Source organism: Mercenaria mercenaria, chromosome 1, assembly GCF_021730395.1.
Source record: "Mercenaria mercenaria strain notata chromosome 1, MADL_Memer_1, whole genome shotgun sequence".
NCBI lineage: Eukaryota > Metazoa > Mollusca > Bivalvia > Venerida > Veneridae > Mercenaria > Mercenaria mercenaria.
This window is the reverse complement of record NC_069361.1, coordinates 108,867,971-108,893,959: the sequence shown is the minus strand read 5'-3', so window position 1 is coordinate 108,893,959 and position 25,989 is coordinate 108,867,971. Positions and strand designations below refer to the sequence as shown.

Here is a 25,989-nt window from a genome sequence, read left to right as displayed (position 1 = left end):
GTCAGCAGGCATATGGTTTTCTGAAAATATTGCCTACAGGGATACCACACATCAAAATTTAATAGAATGTTATTTCATGCAACCATTAAACTTTTAAGCAGAAGGGTGAACGCATCGTTGTGGGAATTCGATTCAAAAGATGGATAACACATGACAAATGTCATACTACGATGTGTGAAAAACACTATGTTAAGTTCTTTTTGTTGATATCATCTCATTTATCGGGTTGGTTTGCAGAATTAAAATAGAGCTATCACTGCATTGGTTAATGCCAGGCCATTCCCTTAGTTATTGCCAGGCCTTTTCCTTAGTTATTGCCAGGCCATTTCCTTAGTTATTGCCAGGCCCTTTCCTTAGTTATTGCCAGGCCATTTCCTTAGTTACTGCCAGGCCTTTTCCTTAGTTATTGCCAGACCATTTCCTTAGTTATTGCCAGGCCTTTTCCTTAGTTATTGCCAGGCCATTTCCTTAAAAGAAATATAAAAACTGTTGAAGTTGTACGCACCACAAACACCTCTGATAGAGTATACGTTTCCTTCAACATCTATGTTTACCTGGTAATCATGAATATTAAGCAATCTGATTAAAATCATCTCCTATTTACGCTGCACATTAGATCTGAAGACAAGTTATAGAGCGTCACGTTCAGACGACCTTCCCGCTAGCCAATCAAGATTTTGGAAAGTGAAAGTAGAAGTTGAAAATCTATATTTAAACTGGGATTTTCAGTTTTCGGGTTTATGATATTTATGGCTGCGCCCCCATGCTTATTTCTTTGCGAAATAAAATAATAAAACGTTTGTAACGGGGTACCGGAGGTTTACTACGTACCTTAATTATAAAGCTTTCTATTCAACCATCGGCAAGTTCGTGTTCGTCTGTGTCGTATTGGTCCAGAACGCGGGAAACAAAAGCTCGTGTTCTGATGTCCATAACATATCGAAACTTCAATTCTAAAAATGATTTTACCAAAAGTTTGAGGCCAGTCCCTTTAAGCCAAGCGCTTGCTGAAACACGTCATCTGATTTGTTCAAATAAACATAAATTGGTGGGAATAAAATAGCAGTATTGGAAATCCGCTTATTTGAATGGGTCACCATCAGATCTAACTTTTAGGAAGATCGTGTACTTTAAAATAGTCAGATTAGAATATTAAGTTCCATTTGGATCACCGAAAAATGTTGATGTAGCTCTTGCTAAAAATGAATGCATGTATACACGTTAATTTCCAAGGCACTTCATTCTGTAAATGCTTGGAGCGATCCCAACACGTATGGTGAGCACGAGCATGCAATGTCATTTTAAATGTTCAATTGGCTCGACTGACCGCATGACAGATTTTTAAATGACTTCTACGTATATTCCCTTCGAAACGCTTTTCCTTAGGTGTAAAACACTTAGCTATTGTCATTAGTTTTTATTTATTTTGTTACGTTACTCTTTGACTTTCTACGACTCTAAGTATCAAGGACTATTTCACTGATATGTAAGATTACAATCCTAGTGTTGGACAGTTTAACAAAGCAAAGCATGCATAATTGTTTCACATAGTCAACGTCTTACAAGAAATAGTACTTTTCTTATAAGCTTATTAGTTTGTAGCAAAATGGAAGAGTTATTAGTAAAAATGAAATGTGTGTAGAAAAGTATACGCAGCAAAACGTGATTCGCTTTGAGTTTCTATGGACGGACTTAAAAACTTCAATATATACTTCATATATATTCTTTGGAATAACTTGATTTTCGATAATGAATATCGGTATTATTTTTATTTTTATATCAAAAATTGTAATATCATTTTTCGAACAGTCTGCTACATAGATACAATGTTAATTTTGGTTATTTTTGGTAACGCAACACTACAACGTTACAAATTGCATATACAGAAGCCATAATAAAAACACTCATACATGTCATATTGATTAAATTATGTTCAATAAGATCTGTAAAAAGATCCTTTGGAAGCATAGAATGCAACAAGCGGAATAATAGCAGACTCGGTTTGAATGGGTCTGTTCATGAGAGGTAATGAAATGTGCAACACCTCTCACACCCCCTAGCACCGGCATAAGCGGGACTCTATTACACATATATTCAAGTCATATGTATAATATATTGAGATGCTATGAATAAAAACTTAAACAATATGTGTTTTTTATTCTTTCGGCCGCCATATTATCCGCCTTCTTATTTCTAGCTAAATGCTCAATGGTGCCACTTCTGCATCAGATGAATTCATTGACTACCATACCATGTTAAAACATTTCGTATAGAGACCTTTGCACGATTATGCTGACATATGGCATTCAACGGTCAGACTACATTCTGTATCTGTTACGTAACATTCCAAATGAACATATTTGTTGAAGAAAGCACATATTCTAGTTCTTAAAAGCGAATTTTTCATTTACCAGTCTTCTCTACTTATTATCGACAAACGCTTTTCTCTCTCAAAGTCTTTTTCTAAATCGCGGTCATCAACAAAAATAGAAAGACAATGCCAAGATTATATCTTCATTTATTTAAGATTATTAAATGTGTGCCTTTGGCAGTACTGAATATATCCTTTTTATGTCATAAGATTGTGTTACAGCGAAATAGTGCTCCATTTTATAATAGGTTCTCCTCTTATCGCGACAAATTATCATATGATTAATTTACTTATTCCATATTAGGCACTTGCTACTTTAAAGCTTCACTAGTCTGAATGTTTTACCAATTTAGGCATGATATATTGCTAGACAAACTCTAAAATTATATCTCCCTGAATGAATAATCTTCGCAACATAATGACATACGTGTGCACGCAGTTTTGAATATATCGTTCATTATTTAATCAATAAAAACGTGCTTAAAGGGCAGCTTATAATACTTAATAATACTTTTAGACAATTAATTATACGCCATATTAGGCCCCAAGTTCTTGCAGGGCTTCACCAGTTGCCTGAAACTATACCCAATTAAGGAATATTCCACTGTATGAGGTATTGCTGAAGCTGAAACTGAATAATTTGATTAAACGCCTATTTTTATACAATGATATATTCAATGGCGTTGTACATAATAATAATTATTATTATTATAACAATATTAATAATGACAATAATAACAATAACAGCCTTATTGTAACAAACAGTCATTACAAGGGAAATTTAACAAACCACTTCTATATTAACAAAATTAGCAAATGAATACTACACGACTTGGTTACTACGATCGGTTGGTATGAATTAGATGTATGGCTAGTCATATTCAATTATTCCATTCTCTAACATTTATCGTATGTCTCCTCACCTTTCTTCTTTATAAAAATATCTTATTAATATGTAGTTACTTCATGTGTATATTCCAGTGAGTATACTTGGCGCTGCACAATATTACGATGTAGCATTTGCCTATTAAGTAGTCAACCGGAGTTGTGCCAGGTTTCTAGACTTAACAGATGTCTTATTTCATACAAAAGACAACTGAAACAGAAATAACTATATTATTGACTCGATCAATGAAACTGAAACTACTAATATCAAATCTAGAGCGCTATCTCGCTATCAATTTACTTAATTAGGTAAATTATTGCTTGGCTGAAAATCTAATTCAATTATGAGAATTTCGATAAATAAAGACAAATATGTGTATACATGCTACCGATTTACTGAATCAAATTCGAGACAAATACTATGATACTACAGAAATAAAACTACACCTACTTAACAGTTATAACCGTAGGAAATTTAAAACAAATATCAGTATAGCCTGCCTCCCATCCAATGGTATCCTATATACCAAAAAGCTTGATTCGGTTGGAATAACTACTGTAGACACATCTTGCCTTTTTAAAAGTACTGTTGTAAGGGATTCACCTGGTGGGGATAACTTTTACTTACACTGTCCTCTAACTTTAGATATAGTAACTTTTACTTACACTGTCTCCTAAGTTTAGATATTGTGGGTTTTAAAAGTGATGGTTCTCGCGCAATTAACAGGGTTTTTTTTTTTCATCTTTGGAAATTCTTGTTATGGTTAATACAGTCTGAATCTCACTTTTTATTAAATGACATGTATATCTTGAACTTGCATACTTCCGACGGAATGGTACACGATAAAATCTATTACATACAGTGTTTCTTTTATGAATGAAATGTAACAATGTAGCAAATAAATAATTCATAAATAGTTCAGGGTCATTATATATTTATGATAGATAAATTCTCGTGAAAAACCCTAACATCAAAGAAGTGTAAAACGAGTCCCCAAGACACTATAAAAACCTAATATAGACAAATGTTAATTCGGTTACATAAAAGAGTAATAAAATATATAATATTACTTTAGGATATCTTGTGAAACAGAAATATAATCTTGGTCATAGGCTAAAGTTATAAACCCCCTTTGATATGTTGTTCTCGCGGATGAAGCACACTGTTTTTGGTCACAGTTGTTTGTTTAACGCCGAGATATTAAATGCTTATATGCGACTTCCCTATAAATGTAATGAATTTAAAGTTTTATAATTTGATACTTCTGTTTTAAAAGAAAGGCAAGGTCTCTATATGTTCATTAGTGAAACAATATGTAAAACGTCTAGACATCACTTTATAATGAAAAAACAAATTTCATATTTAAATAGTGTGCTTTGGCCATCTCGCAACGTCGTCAACAATGTTTTGCATTTCTTGTTATTGATAAGAATTTGTAAATGAAATGTTAGCAGTAGTCTGTTATGTTAATGCTATTTAAATTCATTGTAGTGCATAGCACGGGTATGTTAGGATATTTCTATAAGCTTAGATTTATGGTATAGCATGCTAGTAATTTGGGTTTAAAATTCGTAGCAAAATACAAACCTAGTATAGTAAAATAATCTATGTTAGTCTTTAAGAGGTAAGATGAACAGAGGTTTTAAAGCATTATACTCCGGCAGTTCAAAAGATGCTTGTCGTGCACTGTGCTTTAAAGTAGACATAGATATTGAGGCAAATTTGGTCACATTAACAATAACTAGCAACTGTAATTATATAAGACATCTTCATTAACTCGGAACGTTTTCCTGAGATCTTGTACAAGCATTGTCTTGCAATAACTGGGCAACTTGATATCGTAACGAATGACAGAGTCATAAAATGCCTTTGAAGATACGAGAAAAATTACAGAGATATTTACAATATTTGCATTTTTTCAACATTAGAGCAAGGAATCTAAATCAGATCATTAATGCATGTGTATTTGATCATATACGTACTAATAACCGATACCTTGTTATCAAGCAGTCTGCTGAAATAAAAAAGTACTTGCACAGAATTTGAGATTAAGCACTTCAGATATCACATGTATGTAGGCCAGGTATCACATGTATGTAGGCCAATGGTTGCGTACATTTTTTAAGCCCTCTACAGACGGTAGGTTTTTGTTGTACAACACTAATTATCTCAAAGATGTACAATTTTGAAATTGTACATTTTTCACATACAGACAGTATTCCATTCTAATACAAATCACAGAGATTTACCTATATAACATATAGTGCATCAGGTACTGAAAAGAATGTAACCATTAATAATAAAAATGATATTCACCTTTTTATGTCCCATGAATTTGATTACGCATGACACAAATAAACCACGCCATGAGAAAACCAACATAGTGGCTTTGCGACCAGCATGGATGCAGACCAGCCTTTGCATCCGCGCAGTCTGGTCAGGATCAATGATGTTTGATTTCAAAGTCTATTGCAATTAGAGAAACCGTTAGCGAACAGCATGGACCAGACTGCGCAGATGCTGGTCGGAAACGCACTATGTTGGTTTTCTCATGGCGCGGCTCAAACCATTTATGTTTTCAGTGTCATCCTTTTTCTATTATGCATTAGAAGCCATTTTATATTCAGATTTGTGTTTATTTTTTGGACAATTGTTTCTGGAATTTCATTCACTTGCCTCTTATCAATTAATTATTTACCAATTTGTTGCTTGTCAACGTGGGTGGTACGTAAGGCAAAACTTACGAAATAGAACATGTCCTAATCTGTAAGTCAAGACTTAAGATTTACGAAATCAAGGAATAGCATCGTACACACGATAATATTTGGCTGTACATCTTAAATTTAACTGGTGTTGTACAACAAAAACCTACCGTCTGTAGAGGGCTTTATTTTCTCTGGGAATATCAGTGTTAAAAGATAGTACAGAAATATCTTTGATTTCTTTCTTGCTCGTCAAACTTCACGCAATGGAAATTTTATCCGGTAAAGCATGCGATGATCAATAACCGGGGAAAATAGTATCATTTACGGCTTTTCAAAATTTATCCAGTTTACATTTCTCCTTCTCATATGATTAGGGCTGCAATAATGTGAGCCGTGCCATGGCAAAACCAACATAGTGGCTTTGCGACCAGCATGGATCCAGACCAGCCTGCGCATCCGCGCAGTCTGGTCAGGATCCATGCTGTTCGCTAACGGTTTCTCTAATTGCAATAGACTTTGAAAGCGAACAGCATGGATCCTGACCAGACTGCGCGGATGCGCAGGCTGGTCTGGATCCATGCTGGTCGCAAAGCCACTATGTTGGTTTTGTCATGGCACGGCTCATGTGGTTATTACCTTATTGTATTGTAGATATAAATGACTTATTAGAAGGTTTCTACTGCAGTAAAGACATTTACTATTTCTTTTCACTACCACATGATATGATTATCGTCATATAAATAGTACAAAATCAAAAACACACCATTATCACAGAATATTACATAGAAACAATACGGTAACGAAAACAAACTGTATCTAGGGGATAAAATGTCTGCAATGCAACAAAAGTAACTACCGTTATTTTCTCGGAGAGTTTATATCATAATTGAGAGAAAAATCTGTTCTTGTTTACTTGGTCTCTGAACTGTAAATTTGATACTGTAATTATCTTGCATACTCAATTTGCATGTAAATTCAAAAAAGAGCTCAGTTGACCGAGTCTGCATAAACAAAGTGATTACAGTGAACATATCGCATACCTTGCGTGTTATTCGCTGAACCTTACCGTATTTAATCTTTAGCCTGCTGGTGGCAAGTGATTCTGCCTTTGCGACCAGTGCAGACTAAGATCATGGTCTGCACTGTTCGCTATTCAGTCAGTCAATTTTCAGTGAACACCCCTTGGAATAATAAATGGTATTGCCCAAACTGAATGATGGACCAGTCCATTTTAGAAATTTAGCAGGCTAAGGGTTAAGATGATACAGAGATTGAAAGTTCATGAGAAGAAATAACACCTGCAAAAAAAATCTGAATTACATAAATTGCTGTCGTTAATAGACGATACTGCTTCAGCTAAAGTAATTTCTATCTAAAACAAAACAAGGATAAGGACACATAGGAATAGCAACCCCAAACCAATTCCCAAAACAGCGTATGTATATGTAACAAATGGGCAATAATACGGAACCCTGTTAGGTGGTGCGTCGACCTCAAAGCGCGACGGACGACATACGATGTAGTCCTAACAGGATTCCGTACAATCAGGATTAAACAAACACAGTATGAACACAGTGGGGCACCGCCTTTGAACGATCAGAGGCAAAAACATCACTGGACAGTTTAAAGAGCTTAATTGTGCGTAAATCCTCTCTTTTAATCCCCCACCATTTCCAAAGTTACAGGACAGTGTCCCGCCAAGTGAATCCTTAACATACGTACTGGTAACTTAAAGCATAGTATTTAAAAAAAAAATGAAACTAATTCCAATCATTTCCAAAAGGTTAATTTGATTGTGATTATCACCGTTTTAGCCATTTCAAAATTATTACATTTGACCATTAAAGCCATTCAAAACATATTCATTCTAATGCGAAATGTTCACACCATTACATCGTACACTACGACGTAACATCGCAAACCCACCCCTCTACAGACCAATTGCCCATTTCAATAGATATTTGTTGTATATTACAAATGTTCAGTTAAATACTTCAATATTTACTTTTTGCATTAGCGCCAACCAGTTTTGAATTTCTGAGAGAGACACATTGAAAAGTAAAACTAATCTGGTAATACTTATGAAAAGCTGTTCTGTAAAGGAAATGCTATTAATATTCAATTATATCAATAAAATGACAATGTATTATTTCTCTCGAATGAATGGAAGTACAGCCAACGTACACGTGCATGCGGTTCCCTGAGAATATTGTGAACATGAATACCAGACATTTAACTTTAAATTAATAGGATTTTGTTTCATATCAGCATTTTACACAGAACAGAGACCGAACCATTTGCATTGACGAATGACAGATCACATACTATGATATGGAAAACTTTGCTGTTATCATCTTTATTCCCGGAATATTTTGCATCAATTAAAAACAACTATTAGCAATTAATGTTCTGTTTAGTTTATATTGTATAGCCATGTCATGTGTTGGCTCACTACGGGGCTCTGTAGCAGGAATTGATATAACACTTATCTATGGTAACGATCCGAATATTGGACAATTCAAATAAGATGTCGTGATTCCATTATTTCATTTAACAACCGTATGTCTAATTTGTTTTCTTTACAAATAGAACCCTCTAAACGAACGGCCTCCGGACCAGAGAAAAAAATGGTCTGGAGAGGTTTAGATAGGTTGGAATGCGTCCTACAGTACAGTACATAAGCACTTATACAATTACCATGCAACCTGATACATTTTAAATCCTGATCTTGTTTAATTATGGTTTGAAACAACAAAATTAACGTTTTTCGACATATTCTACCAAATGGTTTTCAGGGATAATCTTTTGTTGAAAATTGTTCGGTTTCTGGAATGGAGGGGTTCCGTACGACGATCAACTTTCGGGACCATCTGATCCGTTCGGTTTGAAGGGGTTTTCAGTATTCAAGAGTTCCGGTTTAGAGTGGTTTCACTGTATTAGAGTTGTCAGTAACACAGTCAAACATTCCTATAGTGTGTATTAGGATCCTTTTACAGATTTTATTAACTATCAGAACAGCAATCTTCAAGTGCCGTGTGGTGGCTGTAAAGTGTCTCCCGTACTTGGATTCAGTGTTGTTATATTTTCTGGTCCTTTGGGATCATGGAGTCCATTCTACATATGTGTAATAGAGTTCCGCTTTAGCCGGTGCTAGGGAGCGTGAGAGGTGTTGCACATTTCATTACCTCTCATGAACAGACTCAATCAAACCGAGTCTGCTATTATTCTTCTTGTTTGCATTCTTTGCTTCCAAAGGATCTTTTTACAGATTTTATTGATTACGCACGGAGGCTTTGCTGGAAAATGTCTCCGCAAGGCACAATATCAGAAATAGTAGAAATCCATTCATAAAAAAGGTCATATATACGGCGTATTACAATTGCAAAAATAGTAATTTATAGTATTATCTAAATGTATAAGCGTATTAGGAAAACAAAATGTTATAAATACGAGTGCGTAGAAATATATACGCGATAATATCTAGCACCAAAACACGATTCTCACCAAGTTCTGTCTTGAGTTATTGATATGTTTCTATAGTAACTTATTTAATCTGGAAAATAGCTGATAACATATTTACATTACTAACCTTTGTGGTAACATATATTACAAATGTTAAGAATTTGCTGTAGAAAATATTAATCAAAGCCAGATATTAACGTCTTGTTGTTTCTTCAAAAATGATATTTTTCTTCAGGATAGTTAATAAAATATGATAGCAAATGTTTTGACGAATATAGTGGTTTTGATTTGCTATTCAGAGACTTCTACGAAATTATGCATTTCTAAAAATATTCAAGTTTATCCTTAATGTCAGCATTGAAAAAAAAACTCCAGATTTGTAGAAAACAAATAATTACAAACTCTTCGCATGAAATAGCGTATTGTCATCTTGACTTTTGTTTCCTCTTCCTAATATGGGGAGAAAATATTCAACAGACAAAACCGTTATATGTAAGGTATATATATGAGCCGTGCCATGAGAAAACCAACATAGTGGGTGTGCGACCAGCATGGATCCAGACCAGCCTGCGCATCCGCGCAGTCTGGTCAGGATCCATGCTGTTCGCTAACAGTTTCTCCAATTCCAATAGGCTTTAAAAGCGAACAGCATGGAGCCTGACCAGACTGCGCGGATGCGCAGGCTGGTCTGGATCCATGCTGGTCGCACACCCACTATGTTGGTTTTCTCATGGCACGGCTCATATTAAGTTATACACGTGATTTCACCTACAAAAGTTATAAAAACATTTATAGTCATGTAGTGTGCACATCTTTTAATATATAGGGTTTTTGATACTGAGTTTACAAGTGTGAAAGTAGCTTGTACATAGTATAGTTCCAGACAGACTAAGTAAGACAGTGACCCTAAATTCAGTCTGTTGCACGGACCCTCTATACACAGATCGAATGGGTAATATTAAATTTCTAATACATTGTTTTTTGGTCTAGTGTACCGTTATATCTACTTTAATATTATTACAAAATTCTGTATTTTCTTTTAAAAGTTATATTTCTATAAAAAAAAACATTTTTCATATCTATATTATGTGCTTCACAGTAATAAAGAGATCTTGAAAAATGTGTACTTGACAACTCGTCCGTTTATAAAGATATTTAACAAAAATCAGTTTCCACATAAGCATATACCCTTTCCGATAACTAGTGTACACTATAAGTGATTATTTTGTAACAATCATAATGTACATTGAATTCATTTTAATATTAAACCCTTTCACGTTTAAACTTATAACGATCGAATTCTATCTTTCTACACAGTTTAACTCGCGGCAGTTTGCTTCTACTCGATTAAGTAATATCACTAATTAGCTTAGCTATGTATCTTTCATTGTTCATATAGATTTACAAAAACTCTAATACTCTGTTTTTCATTTCCCTAGTTTATACCCCAGTCACACATACGGCGCGGATAGTTACGTCTAGCTACGGATAGAAACGTAGTAAACCGTATCGATCCGTACGTGAGCCGTACAGATTGGTACGAATTAATGCGGATTACTACGTTCCTATCCGTACGGATTACTACGTTCCTATCCGTGGCTAGGCGTAGCTATCCGCGCCGTATGTGTGACTGGGGTATTAGGATTCATTGGGCTGTTCATATATTATGCACTGATAGTCAAATACACTGAATCATCTGACGATACAATGGCGTTATACTGGCTAAGTCATGGCGCGACCTATATTATTTTGATTAGGTTTCTCGTAGACAACCACTATACATATTGATAATACAGTTTTTTTTAAAAGCAGCAAAGATATGTCTAGGTAAGTAAGTAAGTAAGTAAAATAGAATATCAAACTCATAACAATGACGTCTATCAAATCAAACCATATTGTTACATCTACACAATCACCTTCTGTAATTAATTCCGTTATCAAACAGAAATTAGGCACATTTTAACCGATTTACAATTTTTCTAGGCATAGAATTACAAATCCTGACCGTGGCTTGGCTTAAGACAACCCTAGGTTTTAACTTTTGTTAGGTATTTCTGTAATCATTTTTATCAAATGCCTCATTCTCAAAAGCCACTTCGGACGACTTTGCGTTATTTCCTACATTTCTGCCATAGCTGTATGCGTTCAGTATCACTTTTGATGGCGCAAAGCAACAGTGGTCTTTTGCCAACCATGAATTTTCACAAACAGCTATTTCATACGAATGTCTGCGCATACTTTTCTTAATAGCAAGACAGTCTGCTGGAAGATGATCGAGATTTCTTTTCCGACGAAAATTGGCGTCGTGTGATTTAGCACGCTTTGGTACCATACTTTTTGGGGAAGGCACGAATTCAGCAGCTGCTTTTGATTTGTGTTGTAGTAACCCTTCATTCTTGTCGGCGTTTTTAATGTTTGTGTTACTTTGTTGAAAAGTCAAGTTATCCACTCCTGCATCAAAAGAATACACTGATTGATCAAGACGCTCTTTAAAGCCGTCATGATCTGACGTACCATTAGAAAACTTCTCACTGCCTGCACTTTGAAGTTTATTTTTCTGAGAAGTGCTTGCGAGAGATGGCTGAATGTCTTCAACACTTAAATCGTTTTTCCCGTCTACAGTGTAATCAAGTTGATTTCTTTTCCGCACGGCTCTTCGTTTCTTGATACGTGACCTATCCCTAAAATGGTAATTGTTTGTGGTAATTGTAAACGTCAAAAGAGTTTTGTATAAGAGGAAGCAGAGAAACATAAATTTGTTGTTTATATAGTTTATGAAACACATGACGACAGAAAAGGGTGTCACTCGAATTTATCTCGACCGCGTTCATTTAAAAAACATAGAGCTATATAATTCGTTATTTTACTTGAATTTTAAAACTTCCTGCATTCATTGACTATCGGCATAAACATATTTAAGTAAATTACATTTTATAACTCTGTAATCCGTACCTGCTCAACCCGTAACATAAACACTTCGATAGTTTCAATAGTTTCAAAGATTACCAACGCCACCTTGTCTTGTAATCCACTGTTGTCTGGACATTTTAATAACACCAACATAATAAACATGTTCGGAATAATGAAGATATTCCATATCACTTTAAGTAATCAGCATGGCGTGTTTTATTATAGGAATAACCAATAAGCTGTGTTCAACATACCTGGCAATGTTATTAATAATGACATAAAATGGCTTTAATCGTATGTAATTGTGATGTATTTGAAGTTTATAGGTCATTCGAGAAAATAATTTAAAAACATTTTAAGGTCATAACTATTATGAAATGTAATGCACCTATATCAGGTTTATGTCCAAATATTCAAAGTAACCATGAATAGAATATGCGTTCTTTTATATCATGATATTTCAACATGAATCATACTGATAGAAACTGGAATTTTCTGTTTAGTATATACTCATTTTGTAAAAACGACTTTGTTTATAGATGTAAAACATCACTATCACATCAGTAACGAATCTTTATATAAAGATGCGTTTCAATTATTTTGTACATAAACATTTTATTGCAAACCACTAGATGATGAGGATAAAAGTTTGCGCCGAAATAGAGATAGAAAATGTTTGAAAACTACGTATTAGGAGCAAAAGGACTAAAAAGACGCAAATAATATACTAACAAACTATATATCTAGCATGACATTAAAACTGATCACTTCTCTCAACTATCGTTAATGTCAGAAGTGCAATAAATGTAAAAAAGTAAAGATATTCATTAAAATCAACGAACTGTTCTTTGCAAAGCTTGCATTGTATACGAAGTATCAAACTCCTATAGATTTCATAGCATCCTTCCCTAGTTCATTTTAATTTTCTGAAATAGAGGATGCAGATCAACAGCTACAAAGTTCAATTTTCATAACAGCTTAATCTTTTTAGTCAATAAAAAGGCCAATATAGTATGTTGGTTTTACATACAAATATGTCAATAAAGTACCACAAATATATGTATTTGTCGAAACTGATGTAACGGATATTTGTTCGACATATTTTAAAAAAAAGGTTTTCATAAGTTTAACCTTGTCATTCCACTTTTCAAACTTTAAAACTGAACATTAAATTCATTATATATGATAAAGTTTTTAGTGTTCTTGTAGAATTAAGTTAATATTGGTATAATGAATGGCAAATGCTTTTGTAATAAGTGCATAAGTGCACTTTTTTGTTGGTCGCACCGACACAATTATAGGTCATATGGCGACCTTCCAGCTTTGACGGTGGAGGAATATGGCACACGAATTGCACAATTAATCCAAGAACCTATGTTCTCAAGCGAGTCATCACGAGCGGGCACCTGGGTAGAACCACCGACCTTCCGCAAGCAAGCTGGATGGCTTCTTCACATGAAGAATTCAACGCCCCGAGAGAGGCTCGAACCCACATCGGTGAGGAGCAAGTGATTTGAAGTCAGAGACCTTAACCAATCGGCCACGGAGCCCCCCTGGCGTCTACTTTCTGGATGAAATTGTGTCCCTTTATTGCAATTGTCCGTGTTTAAAGAGGTAAATCTTAAATTTACAAAGAAATTGACAAATAAAAGGTTAATTTTACTATTCATATGCACTTTTATGTTTTCAAACGATAGCATTGTGTCACTTTCAAAGGATACGAAAATACAAACAATTTTGTTTCATTGCGGTGAGAAATAAATTCATTCCGCGAAGCAAAGAAAACGAAAACATATATATATTTTATCAAGATGTCTCAATATTTCACCAGAAAGCGCGTAATAAATACAACTATCATTAAAAGACTCCCCTGTTAAAGTGTCTACTGGTATGAACGTGTTATCTTACAGAATCAAATAAAAAGAAAGGTTATGTGATTTGTAATTGCTGTGCTCTTACAAACGAAAGAAAGTGGCAGGCAGGGGATATTTTATAGTACGATAAATGTCCGTTTCTCATAAAAAGCAAATGTTTTCAAAGCAGTATACGTTTAAGTACGGAAAAGCTATTTGCGTCAGTAATAATGAAAAAAGTTTGCTTAGGCAACTTTAAGACGAGAAAAGACCTGACGAATTGATCATATAAAAAATATTCACACCAATATCTAAAATGATTCATATCCAACAAAAATGTTTCTGTGTCTTACATAATAATGTTATTGGTTTGAAAATGTAAAAGTGGAATAAGACTCTTTTATATTCAAATACACAAGTTGATGAAATACGTGTGTACAGAAAGATTTCGATAATATCAATGAGCCGTGCCATGAGAAAATCAACATAGTGGGTTTGCGACCAGCATGGATCCAGACCAGCCTGCGCATCCGCACAGTCTGGTCAGGATCCATGCTGTTCGCTAATTGTTTCTCTAATTGCAGTAGGCTTTAAAAGCGAACAGCATGGATCCTGACCAGACTCCATGCTGGTCGCACACCCACTATGTTGGTTTTCTCATGGCACGGCTCCAATGATATATTGCATCTATCTTAATAATTTTTATGTAACCATCAAAATTGTTTTAATTATAATTGAGCCGTGCCATGACAAAACCAACATAGTGGGTTTGCGACCAGCATGGATCCAGACCAGCCTGCGCATCCGCGCAGTCTGGTCAGGATCCATGCTGTTCGCTTTCAAAGCCTAATGGAATTAGAGAAACTGTTAGCGAACAGCATGGATCCTGACCAGACTGCGCGGATGCGCAGGCAGGTCTGGATCCATGCTGGTCGCAAACCCACTATGTTGGTTTTCTCATGGCACGGCTCATATGCATTCTTACAATCTCATGACAAGCTACGGTTAAGCGGACGAACTGTGAGTCGTGAATGAAATCAATTTTGTTTCCTTGAATTATATTATTCAAAAAGCAATAGTAACCTCGTATAAATATAAATGGTGTTGTGTTGTTGATTAACGTATTAGTTTTGGTATATATAGCACACATGAAGGGGTTGTCTAACTTGTTGCCTAACACTTGCCTTTGACACTCCATGTAAATATTTGTAGGTACTTGTTACAACTCTGTGCTTCAAAGAGGAAAACAACATTATTCAAATGTAAATTATAATATTAGATCGTCACGTGATTTTTTGAGATTTAAATAAAGTTTTATATCCATGTTTGAAAAATTACGGGCTTACCTGATTGCTTTTATTGCAGAAATAATGCACGTGATCACAAAAATTGATCCGACGATCGCTCCGAATACTATTCCGGTTATTCCATCAAGAAATGGCATTTTAACACAGCATTTCACCTGTATGTATTACCCGCATTTGAAATGATTACCTCGCCTCCTAAACGTAAAATCCCAAATAGTCCCTTTCTGTTGAAGTGATCACTTATATTCTAGTTCTATAAAGCAAATGCATTTAATGACCAATCTACATCTCTCATTATCTTGGACAAGAATGTTTCCTTCCTAACATTTCTTTTCAAGATCACAATCATCAGCTAGAACATTGCGCCAAATGAACACATCCAAAAATGGATAAAACACTTCGTCAAATGAACACATCCAAAAATGGATAAAACACTTCGTCAAATAATATATTGTATGCGTTCTATTTGCACTAATGAATATATCCTTTTTTATTTCATAAGATCGTGGTAAAAGCGCGATCATGGATCCATAAAATATACTTATATCCAGACAATTTATTATATACTTATTATATATTTACTTATTCCATATAAGGCACTTGCTCCTGCAGTCTAGAACGTTTTCCAATTAAGGAATACACCGTTGCACGAGATACTGTTAGACAAGCTCTGTCATTGTATTCCTTATTTCATATATATCATGTTTCTCATAAATCCGCATGTTTATAATTTCTTTCTTTTCCATTTTGCTCAAGAGACACAGTCTTGTTTCAAGCAAATCCTTTTGGTAGTTAGGTCTATAATAATGAAGAAATCGGAAGAATCCTATTACTCAACGTAACTGTAGATCCATAGAATCTCATTAAAATATATAATATAAGTTGCAAAAAATCTCACAACTTAGACACTACCATTTAGCTTACATACTAATCGTCGATCGGTCGGTATGAATTTAGTTTTGAATAATTCATACCCCTGTTGTTTCTGTTACGTTTACTTATGTTTCCTCAACGTTGCTATAACAGTTATAACAGGGAATCTCTTATCTGGCATTCACTGTTTCTTTCTGATTTTTTAACATGCAATTACTTCTAGTATTTATTCCAGTATATACTTGAAGGTGTTCAATATTACACTGTAATACATTCCTGTAAAGTAGTCCGTCCCAGTGGTAACAGATGTACCATTTCATTGGCAAAACACCTGGAACAGATATAACTACATTATTGACTTGATCAATGAAAACGAGCTGCGAATCTCTGATCGTCATCTTGCTATCAAGTTTACTTCATTCTCTTCCATGTGCAATATACTGTTTGTATGAGAAAACAATTCAATTATGAGAGTATTAACATTACAAAGACTAAGGCTGTATATATGTCATAGTTTTACTGAATCGAATTTTAGACAACAAAACTGTTTGTTTTGTCCTTCGTGCATTTTTGTTCTACTTTGTCTGTGTATTTTGTGTTAATCTGGACTTGTCTATCATTCAGTTTGGGCAGTATCATTTATTAATTGAAGGGAATTCATTGAAATTTTACTGACTGAATAGCGAACAGTGCAGACCATGATCAGACTGCACGGATGTGCAGGCTGATCTTGGTCTGCACTGGTGGCAAAGACAGTTACTTGCCGCTAGCATGCTAAAGGTTTTAATCTTCATCTCCATAAACACACCACTCAAATGTTTTTGGGAGGTTGTGTTCTTGGAAAGTTACTTTTCCTCAATCGTCTTTGGCCTTTTTGTTTTTCTCTCTCCATATATCCTGTATGTTCATAACCAAACCTCAGTTTCATAGAAATTGTGCTTTTACCTTGGCTTCGATTTCAGCAAGAGTATCACAGAGTAAAAAGAAAATTAGAAAATTTCGCTTTGATTGTAGCTAACTGCCTTCTGTAAAACATATAGAAATATGTTGACATTTTGTATTTTAAAAAAGTTCGTGCTAACAGTCTTCACCTTGATAATTTCTTCTATATATCAAAATATTCATGCATACCTCAATGTTTCACATATGCCTGCATATATACTGAACATACATCTAAATAGATGGGTTTTTTTTTATTTAACAATAACATTTCAATGAAAAGCCATACAACTGTGATATTTACAACATGCACGTTTGACCATTCATTCTGTAATTATTTTAAGAAAAAACTGTTCTTATTACTCACAGTTCATATTTTAACGTGAAACTTAAAACAAGATACTCGTGCAAATTGATTTGAAATCAAAATTGTATAGCCAGGAGATAAGCAAAAACTAGTCTTAAGACGAGACAAGACAATATGTGGCGGCTCAAAAGGGTACTCCACGCTATCCTTTCCCCGAGACCTCACTAACTGACATAAATCAGCTTGGAAATTTACTGTTGAATAACTAGAGCTGTTGGTGTTCAGCAAAGCTTGACTTTCAAAACCATTGTCACAAAAAGCTATACAAAAACTTAATTAGAAATATGCTCAGTGAAAACACGGGGAATACCTTTGTGAGAAAACGATATAGAAATAAAGAATCTGTGCTTCACAGTGAAGTTTAAATCCATCTTCGCAAGCGGTTACTGAAATTTAAATTTAAATTTGTTGGGTTTAACGTCGCACCGACACAATTTTATGTCATATGTCGACTTAAGCGGTTACTGAGATACCAGCTTAATTACAAAAACTAGACTAATATCGGTCACAACATAGAGTAATACGCTACTTTAACTATGTAAGACATCTTCATTAACTCGGAATGTTTTCTTGACATTTGTTTCAGGCAATTTCATAGACATGCAATAACGGGCCATTTTGATAGCGAAACAACTGACAGGGCCATTAAGTAACAATCGATCACAGTCTGAAGAAAAGCCCATTATGTAGATCGAGAAACACTGAAACTAAAGATCACTTGCAGATATAAGCGTAAACCGGTAAGGTAGCGTTTATTCGAACAACTCGCGATAATGAATGCTAGGTAAAGATATCCCAAAAAGAATTAAACATAAGAAATTCGAAACCAAATCAATGCGGAAGGTGATGTTGCTTGTTTGTTTATTTGTTTGTTTGTTTGTATGTTATTTTAATCATGTTAAGAGTAAATTGTCTTTGATTAATTCTCTGCATTATTTCATTGTTAGGAATTGGTAAAGTTTACACATGTTACATGTTTAGTTAGTTATACTTATGCCAATACACGGTACTGTACGTTTCATAGCCGTTTTTACGGTGCTGTGCTGAACAAAAAATTATGATAGACTTGCACCACAATTGCTTCATGACTGTGTCTAATACAATGAGTGTTTACAATTGCGCTCTTTCCTGGAATAGTCCCGGCAATATATAATAAAGATGGCATCGGCAGCGAGTTTTTCAACCAGCAACATTGTGCAATGATCAATCACCTCGTATACGGTAATTTAAAAGTATCTACAGTTTGCCTCCAATCATGATATCGAAAAGACATGTGTTGTAAATTTAGCAGCTAGTCTTATTAAAGTTGATTTATTAATTGATTCTACTGATGTGAAACTTTGACCTCTGCTACTAGAGATGTCATTCACCAGTTACCGTCATAAATTGGTTGGGACTGGAGTGTGTTTCATTTGTATCATTTATCAGGTATTTGTCATCAGTAACATCGTAAACATTCTGATTTGTTAGAGTTTTGAGTTGCTCCGTATTTGGGATGGTACATCATTCAACGGTTATCCTCATAATATAGGGGTAAATCTTTGTCTTTCATTACTATGTTTCACTCCAGAATATGGGAGGTACCTGCTTTTGTATATAACCTAGTCAGAACTTGGAGGGGATTCTTACTTTTGGCTCGGACTTTGAATGACAGTCATAGAAAAGAATGAATACTTTACAGTTATAATTATAATGACTTTAGACCAGATAATGAGAGAATTTACAATTTGACAACTATTTCCATCATTTAGACTATTTATCCATCACATAATAACTGATGTAGTAAACTGGAATTTAAGTGTATTTTATCGATGGAGTATAAACCCCCACACCCGAACTTACGTTTTTCAACACATGGTTAAAACTTTGTATTCTGTTGTAGATTTACTAGCGGTCTGTCATAATGTGTCTACACAAACAAAACTATTTGTTTTCTACATCATTGGTAAAATGCAAACAATAACACTGTAAGAGAGGATCACACATTATCTGAAATACACTGAATGAAAGCTTCGTTAAATGCACCAATATATCTCGATATGGTTTAAGAGGCAGATAGCTGCAAAACTCGCATGTATCAACTAAATCTACTTTAACTTCATTAGCTCGGAGTCATTTAGGTCTTGCAATTCCTAGAAAGCCAATAAATAGTCTCCATTTATCTGTAATTGAAAAAAAAAAGTGTTTGTTGATAATGCGACTAATGTTAGAGCTGTAACGATAAATGCGATGACACATTAAAAATATTTTCCATTAATTTAAAGTTCGAAATAAAATGAATCCATCAACTAGTTTGCGAGTGAAACATGGCTGAATTTGACAGCTCTTACTGAAGAATATACAAATGTGATATGTTCTTTATTTTTGTGTAAATGGAGCAGCCGGTGTTGCGTCGGAAACATTTGCATTCGACCACCACTGGGAAATGCGCTTGGCGAATTATGTTTACATTTATACAATTTCACAGTAGGCCTACTATGCTTTTGCAAGTTTTTACATCAACCTAACAGCTTCAAATGTGGCCTCAGAAACAGTTTTATCATTTACCTAAATGTTGAAAATTAAGGGCGAACAGGTTCGACTGGAAATAAATAGAATCTATTAAAAGATTTTTTGGAAGCAAAGAATACAACCAAGAAGAATAATAGCTGACTCGGTTTGATTGAGTCTGTTGATGAGAGGTAATGAAATGTGCAACACCTCATGAAAGACATGAAAATAATGGCTTATACCCTAAAAGGGTATGACCTAGATCTTGTAGATAAAGCGAAATAATATGCCTAGCTTACATTTTGACTGTTTATCTTGTCTCCTACAAGTTTTTTTTGCATTTCTATTGGTCAATAGACGTCACGTGAAGACAGGATATATTCCATATCCTGGTAGTGCATTTCAGATATGAATTTTGATTAAAACAAACGGCTCGCGCTTTGCTAATTTACAAAATATTAGATTATAGCATGTAAGTAAAGGGTAGTCGGCAAGATAAAATCGTTACACAGCTTGTTGGTGACAGGATACAGGATATACGCTGTCTCGAAAATCCAGATCAGGCTCGAGCTTCGCTCTCGCCTGATATGGATTTCCTCGACATCGTATATCCCGTATTCTGTCACCAACATGCAGTGTAACTAATAATATTAAAATGCAGGTGTATGTTAATTTAGTTAACTCAGAAAGAACTATTAAAAATATATTGAGACATACACAGACAACTAGTCTATCTTCAGGCGTGATAAAGGAATTTTTATTGTAAATGACATGATTTCAAGCTGAAGCTGTAGTAGATTTTCAATAAAAATAAAGAATAGTAATAAGCCGTTTTGGATGATTTATCAAAACAATGTAATAGAATTAGTATTCGAAAATACGTAATATCTCGAAAATATACGATAAATCGTCCTATAAGCACCTGACATTATTATTAAAGTGTCTTATAGTATCCATGGTAGCAATAATATTTTTTTAAAGAAAGATTTGTTTATTTAATATGATGTAAATAATCATGTAATAAGCAACACCCGACCTCGCAAAATCATGAAAATTATGCAAGCTCTTCATCCACTGATTAAATAAGTAATGACTATAATTATATATATGAATAACTGATGAAGAAATAACGTTACTCTAATAAATAGACAGATTTTAATATTCTTTTCCCGATATTACATATGTACAAATCTCCCTGCCATATTCAGACATATAAAGAACGTTATATTTTGATATTTCAGGTATTTCAGGTAAGTTATTAAGTACATCCTTAGCATGTAGTATTGTTTGTTCTTTTGTTCGTACTTTGTTATACTGACACTGTCTCGTCTAACAAGTTGAAGTTTTCTATCCTATTTTTACTTTTTACATGGAAAAACTACTGAAATATACTTTTTCTCAGTAATATCAGCATCAAGGATATATAAAAAAAGACTTATTCCGCGTTTCACTAACTCGGAAAGGGAAAATGTGAATTCAGTTATATTTTAAACACTGAAAAATATTAGCAACACATTGCAAAGCAGTAAGTCAAGTTTCGGATATAAAATCAATTTCTAAACCCTACCTCGAAAACAATTCCAACGGTTATCTACAATGTATTCATATCACCTGTGAACGTACATCACCTAAATAATATATCACATGTTGTTTCATAAACAGTTAATGACGTGAAGGTAAAAAAAATCTATATACCTAGACATGAAACTTGTTCACTTGTGGTAAAACTCAATACATAGCAAACAGTAACAGAAGGGAGAATGGTATCGACCTAAGTAAGTCTTATACTCCAGAAATATCGGGTTATTTTCTCCATGAAATGCTATCATTTTCTGCTGATGCATGTTGGTAATTACCCGCTTGATTAATATACAACGTAAGAGGACTAAATATGGATTCGATTAGACAAGAAACTTGATGCTAAATTTCTCTGGGACTGGTATTTTGAACGATTTAACGTTTCAAGTTATTTTCATTTCGACCATGAAAATGCTATCATGATGTTTTTACTCTTGCAAATAAAAATTTAAAAAATCTTTTGGTTATTTTCAAAGTTTTATTAGAATGGGACGGAAATTATTTTTTTAAAATTATTAACTTATTTATTTATTAATTAATTTATTTATTTATTTACGAAAATGTTATAATCTGTAGTTACGTGACAAATTAAAGTTCACAAAACGGTTTCCCATAAACTTACATGCATTTTAAACTTTTATGAAAGGGCAGTGCAATATGTTTTACTCAAAATTATATACTGTTTATACAAAATAACTTTGTGCTTCTAAGCAACACCAATTTAAGAACTATACGTCTTCGCATTGAAGTGATGTGAGCTTACAAAATCCGTATAACATTTTCATCATTTTTTCCTTCACGTTTATCATTGACGTCAGCATTATGATACGTCAGAAATTTCACAATTTGTTCAGTCTTTACGATTACACAAATATATGCTATTTTGATAAAACTTTGATGTAACTAAAAAGGAATATAGAAAAATGTATCAATTTTCTAAATATGTTGTTGTTTTTGTTTGTTTGTTCTTTTTTTTTGAATGCTGGTAAAATTTTAAAAAGATGTAGTAGCGTTTACGGAAGAACGTGACATGTATGCAAGTGAGGGAAAATCGTTTTGTGAACTTTAATTTGGTACGTTACTGTATAATTTAAGTGTAATGTCTGTAATTTACAACGAAGATACTGAATTAAAATCGATAGTTTCATTATACATTAATTTTTGCAAGTTTATAAGCTGCCACAATCACGTTCGCGCTGATTAAAATGAATTATAATGTCAATATACTACTAAGAATTTGAAGAGAATTCCATAAACAAAATTGAAAGCTGCGGATAAAAGCAAATAATTCTGAAGCGACATGGCAGATTTGCAATAACTTTGCTGCTCCTTGCCGGTTGGGGGTAGGTGTTGTGTGTGTGTGTGTGCGGGGGGGGGGGGGGGGGGGGGGGGGGGAGATGGAAAATGCCGGCTGTATCTCCATGCAGAGGGGTACGCCTCCCCCGAAAACGGAGCCTTCCGTTTGCCGTGGGTTGAGGGTCCCGGATGTTGAGGTGCCCCATAGTACCCTGGGGAGATGATGCATGTTTGTTTTCATCTCTTCATCCCCTTTTCAGGGTGTGGGTGCCAGTACACATCTTTGGCTTTGTTCTATTGTTATTGTGAATATTTCTGTAAAATCAATCAAGTGCAGTCATACAACAAAATAATCAAAAACACGACAAGTGTTCAGCACAAGATATAAATTTATTCTGCAAAGCCTTAACATGTGGCGCTAAAGTATTTCCAGAAGTTGAGCATGCGCAGACATGAATTACATAAAGGGGTCAGTAAAGGTTCACATGTATGATAATACTACAGGCTTCTAATTCGGTGTAGACGTTTTTGGGGGTCGTTGGCCCGATACGATCAATCGGCTAGTCATGCCAAACCCTAGGAAATCTCACTTTAACACTTACATCTTTTGTTTCGTATTATATTGCATCTTTGTCTTTTCATTTTTACGTGGTACTAACATCTGTTTTTCAAGTAATTGTCGATATATAAAATACAGTGTAAATTCATCCTATTACCGTATTTTACTGCGTTCAGCAAACCACACTACGTTAACACAACATTATTTTCCACTTTATAGTTATATGTGTTTCAATTTCTATTTCCTAGAAGGCGGTGGCTTAAAGCAAGTCGGTTGGGTAAAGTAGCAATCCCTTGAACCCCTTTATTGCATTTTTGCAATACAGCTGGTGATATAAACAAGATTACAAAATATATGGCCGAGTATATCACTACGGTATCCCTAGCATCGTTGAGCTGGATAACCGCTATGTTCACATGTTCCCTTGTTGGACTCCGCGGCGAGTGATGGGTGCGAGTGACGAATCTCAGTCATTTAATATGAATAACCAAAACACAAATAAACAACCGCATACGGAAACAGAATTTGACGGCTCGGAAGGTGAGAAAATTCTTTTCGTCGGCCTTTCACATCAAAGATTTCATTTCTGCGATTCCTTCTCATTTAAACAAATGTCGAAAACTTTAAAATGACAAGCATCTTTCCTTTTTAATTGAGAAAACTCGAGATAGATTATAGCTGGTGTACCAAAATCAGTCAAAAATTACGTACTGGGAATCTTTTCGTTGAAGTTGATGGAGCAGAACACGCAAAGTATATACTTAGCATAACATCATTTTTCAACCATCAAGTATATTGCACATCGTACTCTGAATTCCTCAAGAGGGATCATTCGTTGTCCTGATCTTACTGGGGTATCAGAGACGAAAAATGTGCAAGGCCTTACTGAACAACATGTCACAGCTAGACGCATCAAAATCAAACGATTAGGCAAAAAAATCCACACAAACACAACATTCTTGCATTTGGCATTCCGATTCTTCTTTTATAAATGTTGGCTATCTGCGTGCAAAAATTACTACTTACATATCCAATCCTCTTCAATGCTACAATCAATTGTTTTAAGTTTAGTCACAACGAAAAGAACTGTAAAGAGGAGTTATTTACCCAAGTGCGGCCAAAACGGCCATTCTCGTGAACATGAGCAATTATGTGAATTGCAGCGAGCTACATTCAGTCAAGTCTCGAGACTTCAAGACATGGAAGATCGAAAAGGAAATTATCCGTGTCAAAGTCACACAAGGCATTGGATTTCCAGAAGCTAGACAAATTGCCAATGCTAAATTCATATCTCCATTACTCACACTATCCTATTCTTCAATTACAAAATCTAACACAATAAACGTACTAATAGAAAAGCCGCAGACACCACCAGTTCAAAATGCAGCTGCTAAACCAACGCTGCCACCAGCTGTACAAAATTTACCAAGAGTATTTCAGCAAACCGTTGTCAAAGCCAAAAGTTATGTCGAATGCTAAGTCAAACACCCAAACAAAAAAAAAACTGATTTGAAAACTGACGGGTATGGAAAGGGATCTAATGATCCCATACAAGTTCATAACATCATTTATCATTAATAATGCATGTCCACACAGACAAATTGTTCCAAATACAGTCTGTTGCATTAAATGTTGCATTGTACGACCAATTACTTTCGGCTCGGTTTATATACGTCCTAAATCAAAACTTTATCTTCAAGATCTTAAACATCTTATAAAACAATTACCACAGCCATACTTTCTTGTGGGAGATTTTAATGGTCATCACGAATTTTGGGGCTTTTCTGACATCAACACTAGAGGTCAAAGTATTGAAACATTTATGGAAAGAAATGCCCCTTATTTTAATGATAAATCAAAAACATATCTTCATCCTGCGAAAGTTAACTTTTCTTACATCTATTTGACAATTTGTAAACCGAACATATTTCTTGATTTTGACTGAAAAGTAATATATGACTTGCATGGCAGTGACAATTTTTCAATGATTTTCTCAAATATTTCTCACCTGTCTGCAGATAACTTTCGCATTTTTAATTTAATAAAGCTATTTTAAACGCTAAGTAAATCTGATTTGACTTTGGAGAATTTCACATTTTTTTTTGATCCTGTTGATCGGTTTTCTGTTATTTTATCCGATATTGCCGACAATTTCATTCCGAAAACTTCAAGAAATGGTTTTGTTTGTTTTGGGGTTAACGCCGTTTTTCAACAGTATTTCAGTCATGTAACGGCGGGCAGTTAACCTAACCAGTGTTCCTGGATTCTGTACCAGTACCAACCTGTTCTCCACAAGTAACTGCCAACTTCCCCACACGAATTATCAGAGGTGGAGGACGAATGATTTCAGACACAATATCTTTTATCAAATCGTCACGGAGAACATACGCCCC

The 25,989-nt window shown here is 34.6% G+C and overlaps 1 protein-coding gene across 1 annotated transcript; it reads right to left on the bottom strand.

The window, feature by feature from the left end:
• Positions 1-11,031: 11,031 nt before the first annotated feature.
• On the bottom strand, positions 11,032-21,883 carry LOC123527029 (uncharacterized). Its single transcript, XM_045306289.2, has 3 exons — positions 21,731-21,883; positions 15,534-16,698; positions 11,032-12,105 (listed from the first exon to the last, which is right to left on the bottom strand). Exons 2-3 carry the CDS (start codon positions 15,629-15,631, stop codon positions 11,469-11,471), a joined length of 735 nt encoding a protein of 244 aa, XP_045162224.2. The 5' UTR covers positions 15,632-16,698; positions 21,731-21,883; the 3' UTR covers positions 11,032-11,468.
• Positions 21,884-25,989: the final 4,106 nt, after the last annotated feature.

Coding starts and splice junctions, on each gene's coding strand:
- LOC123527029 (XM_045306289.2), bottom strand. CDS start 15,631: ATGCCATTTCTTGATGGAATAACCGGAATAGTATTCGGAGCGATCGTC. Junction 12,106..15,533: donor TCTGCAATAAAAGCAATCAG/GTAAGCCCGTAA, acceptor TTACCATTTTAG/GGATAGGTCACGTATCAAGA.